The sequence below is a fragment of the Castor canadensis genome, chromosome 16 (assembly GCF_047511655.1).
Source record: "Castor canadensis chromosome 16, mCasCan1.hap1v2, whole genome shotgun sequence".
NCBI lineage: Eukaryota > Metazoa > Chordata > Mammalia > Rodentia > Castoridae > Castor > Castor canadensis.
Genome location: NC_133401.1, coordinates 85,993,929 through 86,009,177, shown reverse-complemented (window position 1 = coordinate 86,009,177; position 15,249 = coordinate 85,993,929). Strand labels below are relative to the sequence as shown.

At 56.4% G+C, this 15,249-nt stretch overlaps 1 protein-coding gene across 2 annotated transcripts in view; it reads right to left on the bottom strand.

The window, feature by feature from the left end:
* Window positions 1-3,827: 3,827 nt before the first annotated feature.
* The window catches only part of Fgf18 (fibroblast growth factor 18), a 28,702-nt gene continuing 17,280 nt past the window's right edge, over window positions 3,828-15,249 (bottom strand). The window contains exons 4-5 of one of the 2 annotated variants that reach the window (XM_074057787.1): window positions 10,451-10,552; window positions 3,828-4,841 (exon numbers count right to left, since the gene is read on the bottom strand). In XM_074057787.1, coding sequence (XP_073913888.1) covers window positions 3,970-4,841; window positions 10,451-10,552 — 974 coding nt within the window. In that variant the 3' untranslated portion in view covers window positions 3,828-3,969. Of the gene's footprint in view, window positions 4,842-10,450; window positions 10,558-15,249 lie in introns of both variants that reach the window. The other variant, XM_020180313.2, reaches the window with a different exon arrangement.

Sequence of the window (15,249 nt, the reverse complement as noted above, 5' to 3'; positions counted from 1 at the left end):
CTGTGCCTGCCTGCTCTGTCTGCTGGGAACGGAGGCCATTCTGGGGTACAGATGAGGGAGACTGCAGACCTGGACAAATTCTGGGAGCTCCTAGCACCCACACCTGGTCAAGCCACAGCTCTAGGGACAGACAGGCTTGGGTTCAAATCCCAGCTCCTGTATGTACCAGCTGAGGCTGCACTTTAACGTGGGGCTACAATGGCCGCCACAAAGGCTGCTGGGGGGGTCCAGCTGGCTCGTCCTGCTGTGATGGGGGCTCTGACATGCTGCGTTTCGCTCTGGGGTTCTGCATGAGACTGGACCGTGGAGGCCTCCCCCGCCTCCCCCCAGAGCAAGCGTTCCTAAGAAGACATCAGCCGTGGCTGGGCGACCTCCCCCCAGCCCACTGTGCTTATCGTTGACATAGTTCTCATAACTGGGGGAACATCCAGGAAGAGCTGTCCAGAGTAAACAGAGCCGAGCCTGCATCCTCCCACGTCAGGGACTCTTCAGAGGCAGGACAAGGATAATCTCAGACCCTCAGGGCAGAAGTCCACAGCCTGGGGGTCGAGGGCCGAGGCCTAAGCCTGTGCTGGGACCCACCAGGATGGCCAGAGCCAGCAGTAGGCCACGCGTGGGTTGGGGTGGAAGCCAGTTTCCCAGGGCAGCTGGAGGCTGGAGCCTGTCTGCCCTCCTCAAACTGAAGGCCCGTCACCTGCCTCCGCAGCTCAAGTCAGAGCGTGGTCCCTGCAGCCTCGCCCACCCATCCGCTCCCCCAGCCCCCCGGCTTCCTCCTCCTTCCAAGCCAGGCCTCTGCCAGGATCGCCCTTCCTCTCAGGGTTCAAGCCCACCAAACCCCCTCCAGAGGCCTCCTCTGCCCATGTGTGAACACCAGCAGGCCTCTCACCCCCCTGCCTCGCCTTGGTTTGATTTTCCTTATGGTGGACCCTGCCTGGTGTTACCTGTCGTGCGTCCTTGGTTTTATTGACCTCCACAAGTTCCACAGGAGCAGCGGTGGCTCACCTGCCTGCCTCTGCCAGCCCGGGGATAGCAGCACTGACGAGAGTTTTCCGTGTGCATTGACTGAGTGAATAAGTGGGTGACTGAATGACTTTTGGTGCCACAGTTTCCTTCCTACAGGACACTTCACTCCTCTGAAAGACACCAGACACCCACCTTCTAGAGTTGTCTCGATGAAATAAAGCAGAGGACAGACAGAAGCAGGCGGTGCTCAGCCGATGACAGTCAGAATCGTTAGGTGCTGTGGTTCCAGTAAGGGTCCCCAAAGGTCCATGTGTGAAAAAGCGGGGTCCCTAGGGTGGCTATTGGGAGGAAGAGGGGCCTTGTGGGAGGCCCTTGAAGGAAACGTGGGATCTGCCCCTTCCTCTACCTCTCTCTGCTTCCTGGTCACAAGAGTGCTTCCTTCATGACGTGCTGCCTCACCATGGGCCCAAAACAATGGGACCTATTGCTCACGGACTGAAACCTCCAAGATTATGAGCCTAAAAGAACGTTCCTCTTTATAAGTTGATTACCTCAGGCATTTTGTTATAGCAGTGAAAACTGACCCACAGGCTAGGATTATCACCACGGACCTCAGATGTCACCTGCTCACTATGAAGTCTTGGGCAAGTCAGTGACTGACTCTCAGTCTGTCCATCTGTCAAACATGAAAGTGGGAGCTCCCACACAGGGTTGCTGATGGATGCCCAGGCCGTGGCCCCAGGAAGGGGCCCAGCAGGGGGTCCAACACACAGTAAGCATTCAGCAAGCAGCAGTGCTGGGGAGCCCAGGACTTGGATATGGGCCCCACACTTTCTCATTCACTTGATGTTGGTCAAGTGGCTTAGTGGTTTTGAGTCTCATCTATGAAGTGGGGACAGTAACAGGACCTTCCACATAGATACACTGAGGATACAGGGCTCCCTTGCTCTGAGGGGAGAATGGGCAGGCAGGAGGGCGAGCCACAGCCAGGCAAGGCCGCTCACAACACAGAGGAGGGGCAGCCCCAGGAACTGCCTGGCCTGACTCCAAGGCCGATCCCAGGGAGCCCACAGCTCAGAAGCCACTGAGTCCCTTGCTAGTCAAGAGCCTGCACAGAAGGTACTTGACCCCATCCTGTCCCTCCCCACCTAGTGCCTCACGGGGACCTCTACACCAGTCTCAGCTGGAGGAGCTTTCAAGGACTCAGAGGAAGTACCTTCTGCCTCCATTACCCTTCTGCTACCAGGAATGCAGTTTGCCTAGGGAACAGACTCAGACTCAGACTAGAAGGTGGGAGGAGAGAAAGGGCAAGAAACAGTTTCCCTCCCTTGTCTGACAGCTCACACCCGGTCAGGCCCCAGGACAGGGGACTCCAGCCCTCTGTGTGCTTTCAGCCCTGGAGCAAACCTTGAAGTCTGGATCCCTGGAAGTCAACAAGACCTCATTCCTCACCCTCCAGCCCAGGAGAGGAGGGAAAGAGAAATTCCAGGTCCTGGGCCAGGTGTGGTGACACAGGCTTGTGATCACAGATGTTCAGGGGGCAGAGACAGGGCTACAGTTCAAGGCCAGTCCACGCAAAAGTTAGCAGGAGACCCCATCTTATAAACAAAAGGCAAAAGGACTCATGGACCAAGTGACAGAGGCAAGCAAAGCCCTGAGTTCAATCCCCAGTACTGCAAAAGGGGTCGGGGGAGGAGGAATGAATCCCAGGTCCCAAACTGCCGTGGAATCCCCACCATATTTACTTGTCCAGCCTGTGATCGGCAAAACATGGCTGTGGCATTCCCAGATGACTCAACCAATCCCTAACACTGCGACCTCCGCAAGCCATGATACTTGTGTGTGTTGTGGGCTGGCACTTAGGAGGGCTTAATAAATACATGCTGACTGGATGAGTCCACCGATAAATCGATAACTGAAGCAATGAAGCAGGGAACTACTACGAATGGAGTTCCTGGTGGGCTGGGACTCATGAAAACGAGCGACTGAGTCAATCGTTGAGTCAATGACACTGTAGAATGTACTCTCTCTCTCTAAAGGCGAAGGTTTTCATCTGGGTTAAGGCAGATGCACTTGGTGCTCACGGAATGCCGAGAGGATCTGTGGATAAGGGATGGATGGATGGACGGATGGATGGGTGGATGGATGGATGGGTAGGTGAATAGGTGGATTGATGCATGGCTGGATGGCTAGATGGTAGATGGAAAGACGGAGAGGTGGGTGGATGGATGGATGGGAGGGTGGATAGACAAGTGGATGGATGGATGGATGGATGGATGGGAGGGTAGACAGATGAATGGACGGATGGATGGATGGATGGGAGGGTAGACAGATGAATGGATGGATGGATGGGAGGATGGACAGACGAATGGACGGATGAAAGGATGGATGATGGATAAGAGAGTAGACAGACGAATGGACGGATGGATGGATGGAAGAGAGAGTAGACAGATGAATGGATGGATGGATGGATGGAAGAGAGAGTAGACAGATGAATGGATGGATGGATGGATGGAAGGGAGGGTAGACAGACGAATGGACGGATGGATGGATGGATGGGAGGGTAGACAGATGAATGGACGGATGGATGGATGGAAGAGAGAGTAGACAGATGAATGGATGGATGGATGGATGGATGGAAGGGAGGGTAGACAGACGAATGGACGGATGGATGGATGGATGGGAGGGTAGACAGACGAATGGACGGATGGATGAGTGGGAGGATGGTTGGATAGATGAGGATGAATGAATGAGCAATGATGGCTCCAGCCATCAGCACAAACACCACAGACCAAGACAAGGAAACTCAAAGCTGCCCTGTGCAGGCCCTACACGCCCAGCCACCACTCGCCTCGTGGTTTTTTAAATAATTTGTCGGTTGTTTTTAATTGTTGAGGCAGTAATACTTGGTCATGAAACTGCAATATACAGAGGTGAAATAAATAGCTTATATATATAATATATATATAATAGAGCTGGTTTTAAAATATTCCCTTATCATTGGTACTAGTCACGGGGGTCACGGAAGGTCCATAGCAGCATCCTGCAGAGCTGCGAGCGAGGCAGGGTCACCACGATTGGACGAGGCCGTCTGTCGTCGAAGGTCGAGGCACGGAGACTTCCCAGGGGCGCCTTCCCTGCGCGGTGTCTCGGGACAGCTTGCAGCGGACAATAAATAAATGACTGCAAACCAGAGAGCGATTTTTGTTGGAGTCTGGAGCAGGGATCGGGGACTGGGAAAAAGTGGGGGGAGCTCGTTGGGGGAAGGGGTGCTACTTTCTCTTTTCCTTTTTTTTGTTTTTTTTTGTTTTTTTTTGCTTTCAGAACCTTTGGGAAAAAGGACTTTGGTTTCTCAGTGTTGGCGTCTGCACTCAAGTCCTCACGGGTGGGTCGACAAGGCCCTCTGTGTGCCTCTGTCCCTTGTCCTGGGTTTCCAGTCAACAATGTAATCCTTACCGCGCCTCCCCCGCCTCGAGAGTTTTGGTTCAGTTTTTGTCTTCTTTTAAACACAATGTACAAAAATAGAGCTTCTTCCTTATTTTTCATGTAAAAATATTTCTCTGGTGCAGTTCTGTGGGAGAGAGTGTGGCAGGCGGCCCGGGCCGCAGGGCCTAGCCGGGGTGCGTGGGGCGGATCCGCCGTGACCGCTTGGTCACCGTGGTGTACTTGAAGGGCTTCTGCAGCTCGGCTTGCCCCTTGGGGTAGCGCTTCATGAAGTGCACGTCCTGCTGGTTCTCCCGGGTCTTGGGGCCCTTGCGGGGCCGCCCCTTCTTGGTGAAGCCCACGTACCAGCCCGTGTACTTGGCTGACATCAGGGCCGTGTAGTTGTTCTCTAGCACTTTCTCGATGAACACACACTCCTTGCTGGTGCCATCGGGCTGTTGAGAGACAGAGAGAGGAGAGAGAGAGAGAGGAGGCAGAGAGTTAAGCACAAAATGACTCAAGGGTCCCTGTTCGAGTGCACTAAGGCAGGCTGCTCACAACACGGCCAGAGGCACAGGGCCCACAGCGCAGGTCTGGCAATAGGGGGAGACGGGATCGACCCTCACTACAGCGTGGGCAAGGGGGTGTCCACAGCCAAGGAGCAGGGTGGGGTGAGTGGAGGGAACGACTAAGAGGAGGCCTCAGGGGACGGGGGTTCCACTGAAGACAGGCCAGAGGGAGCAGACATCACCTGGGGACAGAGGAGGAACGGGGTCAGACAGCGAGGGTGATCAGATACCAAGGGTGGGGGGTTCCTGCTGTAATGACTTACGAGGTTTCTGCTAAAACTGGATTTTACAAGGAAGTGCACAGATGGGCCTGGCAGAAGGTTCAGGAGCCTGATTCTGACCCCAGCAAAGGGTCTTTGGGAGGAGGTGATAAAGGCACAGGGCTCTGTGGGGAGGCCCTGGGCAGGTGGCCATGGCTGGGGCAGTACGGCAGAGAAGGCCTTGAGCTTTCCATCCCTACCTGCAGAGTGAACTTTGACTGCTGGCCCTGTAACAGACCCCCACTGTCACTCAGGAGTCCACTTCTTTCCCACTGTCCACTGAGGCTGCACCTCACCCCTAACACCGCAAGGGGCCCAGAGCTGGCCAATCAAAACAGTATTTTCCCCTGGCCTCTGTGACTGGTTCATAGGAAAGCATGTGACTCAAGCCATCCAATCAAAGCGCTTCCTGAGAACTTTGTGTAAGTGACCGCAAACACATGGGCAGGTTTAAACTTCTGGAGTCTGTAAGGCTGAAACAGAGGCGCCATCGGAGGGAAATCCTGGCTGACTATGATGCCAGCCTTCCGCACAGAAGAGAATGAGATAAAACAAGCCCTGGTGGCATCAGCTGGGCTCTGGTTCCAGCCGCATATGAACTGCAAGTTACCTCACCGTTCTGTGGTCCAGTAACGTCTCATTTTCTTTAAGCCAGTCGATACCATGTTCTATCGCTTGCAAGAGAAATGAGTCCTGACAGATTTGCACAAAACCTGCCATTAAGTCAGCTGTTCAGCTGCAGCTCAACTCCACTGTGACCTAAACATGAATTCCATTTAATGTGGGATGTGGCACATTTTAATACTTGCTATGAAGTAAAGTAAGAGACTTGACCTGGCCGAACGCCAAGGCCTACGCTGTTGGTTCTGGAAGCACAGGCTCTGAGCAGATGTGTGCACTCTTTTGGGGGACTGGGTGTGGAGGGCAGAGAGCACTGGACCTGGAGTCAGAAGCCAGTGAATTCTAGCACTTCCCGTGTGACCTCGGGCTGACCAGTTCCACTCTCCAGACCCCGATTCCTGACCCTGCCAAGGGGAGCAACAGCTTCTGCGTCACAGAGCTGCCAGGAGGAGTGATGCCTCTCAGTGAGCCTGACACCTAGAGGAACTCACTGGGTTGTTTTTGAGAGGAGAATGCCCTGGACAGAGGGTGGTGGGAGCCCGGGTGGCTGGACGGGGAAGAGTGGGAAACACAGATTTGGAGCCTGAATTAGCAGCACGCAAGTTTCCAACTAACATCTCCAAATTTAGGCCGGGCCCACTCCTCTTTCCGGACGGATGCCCAGCCAAGTTGGAAGCCCAGCGGTCTGGCCGTGTGTGCAGACTCGGGCGCGGGTTCCAGCCTTTTGTTTGAAGTGGAAAATGGGCCGGAGCTTCCAGGAACGTTCACCTTTGAGTGGAGGGCAAGCCCAGGCCTGCACACAGAGTGCTGAACTCTGCAGAAAGGGACAGGCCGGGTCAGAAAACACGGGAGGGTGACATCTTTCGAGGAGGCTGCAAAACGGAAAGAGGGCAGTGCAGAGGACAAGGGGATGGCAGTGAGGGACATGCATGAGGCAGGTTGTGAGGAAGTGATTCCTAGGCTCTGGGCTAATCCCCCACGGAAAGTTCTGGGAACTGCCTGTCCAACCTGAGTCCAGGTCCTTTGCCTGGTCTTGACAAAACAGTCAAAGCAATCTGAACGAAGGTCATCCCATCCTGCTACCCCACCCCAGAAGGCTTTCTTCCAGGAAGCCCTCCCTGCCATTTCTCTCCCTGGGCAACTCCTCTTCCATCAAGACTCCGTCTGTGGAGTTTTATTGAGCTCATATACTCCATCAGCCCCAGGTTCCAAGAGAGCAATTCCGAATCTGCCACCTTTCTCCTTAGCCCATGACTGGGGTCAGGGCTGCTTCTGGGTTGTTGTGTGGCCAGCAGAGGCCTCGGCCTGCGATGGGTGCCCAGTTAAATGCGTGAGGATCTCACCATGATGTACTGGGGGAGTAACCCACGAAAGCACTGGAAGGAAATGAATCGCCTCCTGGATCCCTTACGAACGTCCCTCTGAGGAGACCTCTACCTGGCCCACTTTGTCCCCTACTCATTCATCCAGCACTTGTCTGCTGGTCACAGGCCAGACATTTCCACATTCATTGTCATTTTATAATCTCAGTCATCAAGGTTGACTCCTCCTGGAGGAGGAAGACAGAAAGAGGCAAAGGGGCTCGCTCAGCTCAGGGGGCTTGAACTTGAACTTGCTCTCAACCCCTCAGCATGCTTGTCTTCACCCCAGCTGCAGAGAAGTCCATGGGGAGACAGTGTGAGGAAGAGCAGGTGCTGCCCACCAAAAGTCCTCCCTCCCCCAGGCCCACAGAGCCACCAGGGGGGCAAGGTAAGGTCTGAGATGTGGAAGGGGCCAGCACAGCGGTCAGCATGTGTGTTCAACACATGTCTTCCTTACTTTGGAGGGCCAGGGCGCTGGACATTGGATGGACTCCTCACACAGGGGGCCCCCAGGGCACAGGTGTAAACTACCATGCCCAGCTTTCCACAACTCTTCATGGAATGAAAGAAAGTGTGACCTCCCCCCCGGGCCAGGTGGATGTGGGTTCAAAGAAGAGGCAAGGAGCAGAGAGCTAGCTGAGCATGCAGGGCTCCAGGCAAAGCAAGGGAAAATGACTGGCACTGCAGCACAGGAAGCAACTATAGTTTGAGGGCTGGAGCATCTGAAACAGTTCTGGTGAAGGCCCAACGCCTGTGCCCTGCTCTGGCCAGAGTATGCCAGGTTGGCACTCACAGTCAGGACAGACAGAGCAAGGAAGCAGTCCTGCTACGACACTCCAAAGGAGTGGAGGCCAGGGGTCCCCAAGGGCAAAGGAGAGACTTCAAGACCTGGCTTCAAAGTGGAGTGGCATTCAACGAGAGCCTACTTACGTGATGGTCAGCCTCCTTTAACAGGCGAGGACCTGAACTCAGCAGGTCAGTGTGCCTGTGTCATTCTGGCTGCAGGCTCTCAGACTCTAAAAGCAACAGCCATGTTTCTTGGTGCTCCTATAGCTCTTTGGCCAGGGACACAGGTGGATGGACCCTCGATGGGTTCTAGGGTGGCAGGGGATGCAGGCACAAGGACAGACAGCAACACACCACGTGCACACAGGAGAGAGGACAGTGGGCTGGCTAGGGGCAGGGAAGGCTGTGGAAGGTGAGTCAGGATGCAGGGCACAGGCACATGGGCAGAGGACATAGCAGTCCCAAGACAGGGCACAGCACGGACAGAGCCTGAAGTTCCCATCTCATCCTAGGACCAGTGGTCTTCAGGGAACAAGGAGTAGGCACAGCCCAGGGAGGTCTCTAGGGCCTGGGCGTCCTGTCTAGGAATGGAGGCCCTTCTCCTCTAGGTGGGGAGGACCACGATGAGTTTGGGGGTTGCTTTAGAAGGTGGAGGTTGGGTTGGCAGTGGGAAACTGCCTGGAGGCTGCTAGCCTAGGTGATGGATGGGTGAGGCCTTGGAGCAATAATGTCTGGGAAGGTCTGAGGCCAGGACCCAGGCTGTGGGCAGGAATAAGAAACACACCCCAGCCAGCAAACAAGGAACCTAGGACAGGCCAGCCACACGAGAGCCCAGCTTCGGCTTCCAGGGCTAGAGGGTGAGTGGTGAGGTCATTACAGCAGGTGGATCCAGGGCTCAGAGTCCATCTGAGAGACAGGGGTGAGAAGGGTGGTTCTCCCTGTGGCTGGAGGCAGGGGGTGGAAGGAGCGGCCGCTAGAGCGCCAGTTGAACCCGTACCAATATTAATGACGGGGGAGGCTGAGGGCAGGAAATCAGAGCCGGCTCCTGTGGACACAGTGACTCAGCGTCGGGGAGTGAGACCGGGGCTGCTCCCTCACCCTGTGATGGTCCCCTGGGGTCTGGACACCCCCGGGAAGGGCACTAGGGTTGCCACCACCCCTCCTTTTCGGGGAAGACAGACCAAGCCCCAAACTCCAGCAGGTTGGGCCTGGGCAGAGGCCCGGGCAGGCAGCAGAACAAAGCGTCTGCCGTGGCCAGGACAGGACAGCCAGGCAGGAGGACCCACGCCCGCTAGGCCCGCACCCCGACCCCTCTCTGCCTGGGCCTGCGACGGGCGGAAAGTGAACCGCTAATTAAAACCACTCCTCGGCCCTCGGCTGCTCTTCACATCACTGTTATGCTGCTTAGAGAGCAGCGTGGCTGGAATCCTTTCGTTCCAAACCAGCCTCTGAGTCCTGCCCGGCTCTCGTGTGGGACCTGTGGGACCTGGGACCTTGGTCTGGGCCGGCCAAGCCTTGGCTTTCCCTTCTGTGAAATGGGGGTGGCGGTGATCTGGGAGCACTTTCACCCAATGCCTGGAAGCCGTCCCAGCCTGTGTGGATACAGGCTAGAGGGAGAGGAAAAGAACTGGGGGTTCAAGACACTGACCATCTCCACGTACCCCAAAAGGAGTAGTGAACCCCAGGGCTATAGTCCCATCCCCTTGGAATCAGGTCAGTCCTCCACCTCCACCCCACCTGCCCAGGCAGTTATATGCATATGGGAGTGAGAAGGGTCCCCGTGGAGAAAGGGGAGAGAGAGCAAGGCTTCACCACAGAGCTGCTGCCCTGAACACCCAGAGGAAGCAGCGTGTGACCTCCTAACAAGCACACTCCGGAAAAAGAGAGGTCTCTGAGGGCAGCTCGGTGGGAGCCCCGTGCATGGGTCCGCCCCCCTCCACCACCACCACCACCTCACAGCGCCTTACTTGCAGCCCCCTGGCCCGCCCGCTCCAAAGTAATAAAATCGTCCTGAAACGCTAGAACCGTGAGGCCCAGCGCTGACCCGGCACCGGCTTCCCGAGGCTGCTGCTGCACCGTGCTGCAAACCCCTGGTGATTGTTACAAGGCTGGTGCAGCCACAGTCCTTGGCTGTGGGTTCCCCATTCCCAGACGTGAGCACACGTAGGCAGGACGCCCCAGAGCCTGGAGCAAGCCAGAGCTCCACATCCATCAGCAAAGACCAGGGCCCTGTGCACACCATGCACCAAAAGGAGACCAGAGCCCTGCGCGCACCGAGCAGAGATCAGGTAGCAGCCAGAGATGGCCTGGCCTGGCCAGGGGCAGGTGCAGGGCAGAGCAGAAGGAGGTGACAGGAAGAGGCCATGGTGGGCACTGATCTTGCTCACGCTTCTGCCGCCTGCTCAGCCTGCGTCCAGGTGTGGCTCCCAGGAGTGCCAGGCCCTGGTGATGCCAGGCCCTCACTCACCTTGCCCACGAGCTTGCCTTTGCGATTCATGCATAGGTAAAACTCGGTCTCCTTGCCCTTGATCCGGACCTGGCTCCCGAAGGTGTCTGTCTCCACGAGGAGCTGGGCTTCGAAGGCAAAAGGAGAATGAGTCACACCTCCCAACCAGTGACATGGCCCTGGCCTATCCCTGTCCCCTTGCTCCCCCAAAGTCAGGCATGGGGGATGTCTCTGGTAGGTCCCTCCTCGGTGACAGGGAAGCTGCCCAGCACCTGCCTGCCCCCCCTGCCCCCCCCAGCCTCTTGGCTGCACTTGGGATCCAAGGGCTCCAGTCAGAGGGGGATTCTGTCCCTTGTGGGTAAATACCAGCATGCCGCCCCTCATCACACACCTCCCCACCCTCAGCTCCACTCCCCAAAGCCAGACGGCCACACAAGTACACCAGAGAAGTAGCAGTCTCTGCAGGAAGAGAAGAGATGGACAGGCACACATGCGTGTGCGCACACACGTGCATGCATGCACACGCACACCTTCAATAGCTCAGGGGCCCCTTCTCCAGGACAAACACCCAGAACCCCTGCTAGTGGCCCTCAGCACCATTGTCCCTTGAAGCAGGGAGATCCGGGAGCAGTGGCTCAGCCCCCTTGGGAGAAAAGACTGGTTCCACTATTCCACGCCCCCTAGTTAAGGCCACCAGAGCTTAGGGGTAACTGACTCCTGAAAACCCGAAGTCCAATCAGGACCTGATTTCCCCTGGCCCCAGGGTAGGACACTCCACGCTCGCCACAGCCATGTTCCACAGTACTCCTTCAACATGAGGGTGTCCAGAGCTGATCCCAAAGCCCTGACCAAACAAGGGGCATCAGGGGTCACAAGGTGCCTGTCCCTTGACTGGGCACGCATGTCCAGAACTCTCCCTCTCCCCCTGCCAGTCCACGTTTGTCTAGTGGGGTGCTGTGTGATGTCAGCAAGCCATGCGCCCTCTCTGATCACGAAACCTGTGCTGGTGTTCCTATTACCACCCCCCCCCCACAGCTGCTGTCTTGGCTGCAGTCCATCCAACTCTCAGAGTCCCTTCCCTGACCCTCTCCCCCGACAGCTTACCAGCGCCTGACCCTCCTTCATCCACCAAAGTTAAACTTCAGTGACAAGGGACTTGCTTCTCAATCACAAAAATCACAGCCCCAAATTCCTGAGTTCTGCAGCCTTGGAGCCACAGAGAGTGCACCTCAGTGCCCCTAAAATGCACAAGGTATGATTTTAATAAAAAAATTTACAAATACAGACCCTGGTGCCCTGCTGGGAAAATTGAAACCAGGTGGAACCGAAGGTCTCAGTCATTAATCCAGCCCCCCTTTTGACACCACTGCTGACCAAAATACGATACTCACCTTTCCAAAGGGAAAAGGAAGAATTTACATAAAATTTAAAGATCTGACAAGAATCTAGTAATTCTGGAAACGAGGGGAAACACATTCTTCTCTCCACCTCCCCCATGCCTAGTAAGCAGAGTCAGGCTACTGACCCGTTCTGAGACGGGCAGGTGGGGTGCAGCCTTGACCCCATTCTCCTCGCTCTAGTCCCCTCAATTTCTTGTCAGCTCCAGTCCCAGGATGGAATATCACAGGCTCTGGGACCTGCTTTTACCACCACCTCATAAAGCTCCAGCTCCCAGTGGGGGCAGGTGACAGATGACGAGGGCTCCCAGAGCTTCTGTGAGGGTGATGAGTAGTGGGTGCACAGACGCCCCACCCATGTGACCTCGGGCCTCAGCTTCCTTGCCTGTGTGTGGAGAGGGGCAGCTGCGACTCTGACAGAGCCAGGAGGCCAGGTCTGCCTGTGCTCAGGTGCAGGGGAAACTCAGCAGCTATGGCTTAAACTTCCTGAAAACTGCAAAACCAGACTGAAAGAAAAAGACAAATGTGCTCAAAGGCGGACCCAAGCCTGCCTTGCCAGGTCCTGTCCCACGCGACACCTTGCTGGCATCCTCCAGGTGGCAGGCGTCCACACTACAAGCACCAGGGAAATGCCCAGGGCTGGGACTCCCAGGTCTGCCCCCATTTCTGGCACTGCTGCCCTAGTGAGCTCGTCCTTTGTGTGTGTGTGACCACAGTCCTCTCTGAGCCTCGTTTCCTCACTGGTGCAAGGGGAAAGGCTCCACCTTGTTCTGCTTCTCTCTGACGCTGGGGAGTGGGGGTCTCCCAATGGGAGAAGCACTGGGGCTGGGGGCCAGGACACCCTAAATAGTTCTGGAGGCAGGGACTCTGCTCTGCCAGCCTCCTCCCAGAACATGTGTGGGCCTCTGTCCTCAGGAAAGCCCCTGCAGTGTGGAAGAGCTGTGAGCCCACTGAGGCCCTGCCCCATATACTTCTCTGTCTTTACCTCCAATCATCCAGTGTGGGCGAGTGAAGTTCAGACTGAGGCCCAGCAGGAGGGCTGGCACTTGGACTACTGGACTCTTGCTGCCCAGCCTGGAGATGCCTCCGATCACAGCCCCCCACTCAGCAGCCAGAGCCCCAGCCTTGGGATGGTGCAGCCAAGGGCTGGGCTGACCACACCCTTCACAGGCCTGGGGAGGGTCTGTGCCTGGCCGTGGCTGGGGGCAAGGGGGCGGAAGAAGTCTGGTCCTCCCGCCTGCCTGACCGCAGCGTGCAATGGAGTGACTTAGACTGTACTCAGCACATGACATAATGAACAGGGAGCCAGCCAGAATTATGTAAAGTCTTCGGGGAGTAATAGCAGAGAGAGGAGAGAGACTCCACCCAAAACAGGTCTGCTCCAGAGCCTGCCTGGGCCCCGCATCACACACCCCCCTCTCGTGATCCAAACCCCCAGAAGCCTCATCTCGGCTCAGTGCCATCCCCAGGCCTGTGGCAGGCCTGGTGGAGGAGGGGCAACAGTGCATCGCCCCCCTCCAGCCTGTGCAGCTCACAGCCACCTCCCTCCGTCACGGTTGCCCCACACATCAGCCAGAGGGTCCTTTGAAAGTAGCAACTCAGTTATGTATGTTCTCGCAAGCCACCTGCAAGAAAAGCCGAACTCTTTACTGGGAATCATCACCTGGCCTGCTGCCGTCCTCCCTCCCGGCCTCCTTCCCAGCCCTCCAGATACACTGGCCTCCTGCTGTTCCTCCCTAACACACCAAACCCACTCCTGCCTCAGGGCCTTTGCATTTTCTGTTCCCTCTGCCTGAAGGTAGCTTTGCCCAGTGTTTGCCACAATGGCTTGCATCTCCCAGGTTGCCAAATGTCACCTCCTCAGAGGGGCCTTCCCTGACCACACTGGGTACTGTTGGCTCCACCCCATTGCCTTGCACTGTACCTCTAGTGTTCTAAAATTGTCCGTTTGTGCTCTAAGGGAGGTGGCAGAACCTTCAAGAGGTGGGGCCTAGTGGGAGGAAGTTAGGCCACAGGGCGCGAGCCCTTTAAAGGGATATTGGGACCCAAGCCCCTTCCTGTTTCTATCTCTCCCTCTCTCTCCTCCTCCCTATCCTCTACTCCCTTTATCTCCCTCTCTCTTTCCCTCTTCCTCTCTCACTGGCAGTGCTGGGGATTGAACCCAGGGCCTCACACATGCTAGCTGAGTGCTATACCACTGAGCTACCCCCCAGCCTTCCTATCTCAGGAACCTACGCCCCCAGCTTTCCAGGCACTTTGCTGCACTCTCCCACCACTGTGTGCTGCCTCGCCACAGGCCCAAAAGCAACAGGCCGGCCAACCTTGACCCAGAGCAAACTTTTTCTCTCTTCAAGTTGGCCTCCTTGGGTGTTTTGTGACAGTGATGGAAAGCTGACTCCCACATCCGTTACCCTGTTCACTGTCTGTCTCTACTCACCTAGCTCGGTGGGGACAAGGCCCTATCTGTTCACTCACACTAGGATTTCCAGCACCTTGTCCAGGCTTGGGTCACAGTGAGTTTTAACAAGTGCCTGGACAGCCCAGGGCACGGCAGGGGAAGGGTTCCCAACCTCGGGTTCCACAGCCAATGTCCTCAGCCCATCTACTCTCTCCTGCTGGGACCCCTGGCACCAATCACACCACTTGCTAGAACCGTGGACTCCCACCACCCAAGCCCTGGTGACAAAGAGAAAAGACCTCGCTGGGTGACAAAGGGTGTCTCCCAGAGATTCAACAACTGACTTTTACATGGGGCTGTGACACGCTGGGTCTCACACATGCTCTCTCACATAACCCTATGACAGTCCTGCAAGGCTGGCACTACGGTCTTGGTCCCCATTTCACAGGTGGGGAAACTGAGTCCCAAGGACACATGGTGATGGGGCAAAGAGTCAAAGCAGGCAGGCTGAGTTAAGGTCTTGGTCCTGGCCTGTCTACCCCACCCCTCACTCCCCCCGCCCAGCCCCTTTCCCAGGGGCAGGAGTATGAGTACAGAATGGGGATGGGGGGACCATCTGTTTGGCCTCACTTTCTTGGGGCAGAAGTCTGGGGGTATGAGATGCCCACAGAGTAAAAGGTGGGGCCCACTCCTGCCCCAGTCCACTTCCAAATAACCATGAGAGAGGAGGAGTCCCCAGGGTCACCTGAGGAGGACACCTGCCAGCCAACACTAGGAGATGGAGGATCCTTGGGATTCCCCCAGAGCTGGGTTCAGCTCACAGCCAGAGAGGCAGGGAATGCTTTGGACCTGGTAGGAGAGGAAGGGCAGGAGAGGGAGTCCAAGATGGGGAGCCTCCCCAAAGTCCCCTCAAAGGAGATTCCACAGAGCCCCACACTGAGCAAGTGCCCAGCACCTGCCACAACTGGAGGCTGGAGTGGCGGCGTTGACAGGGAAAGGAGCTCTGAGCTCCTCCTCTGCCTCTG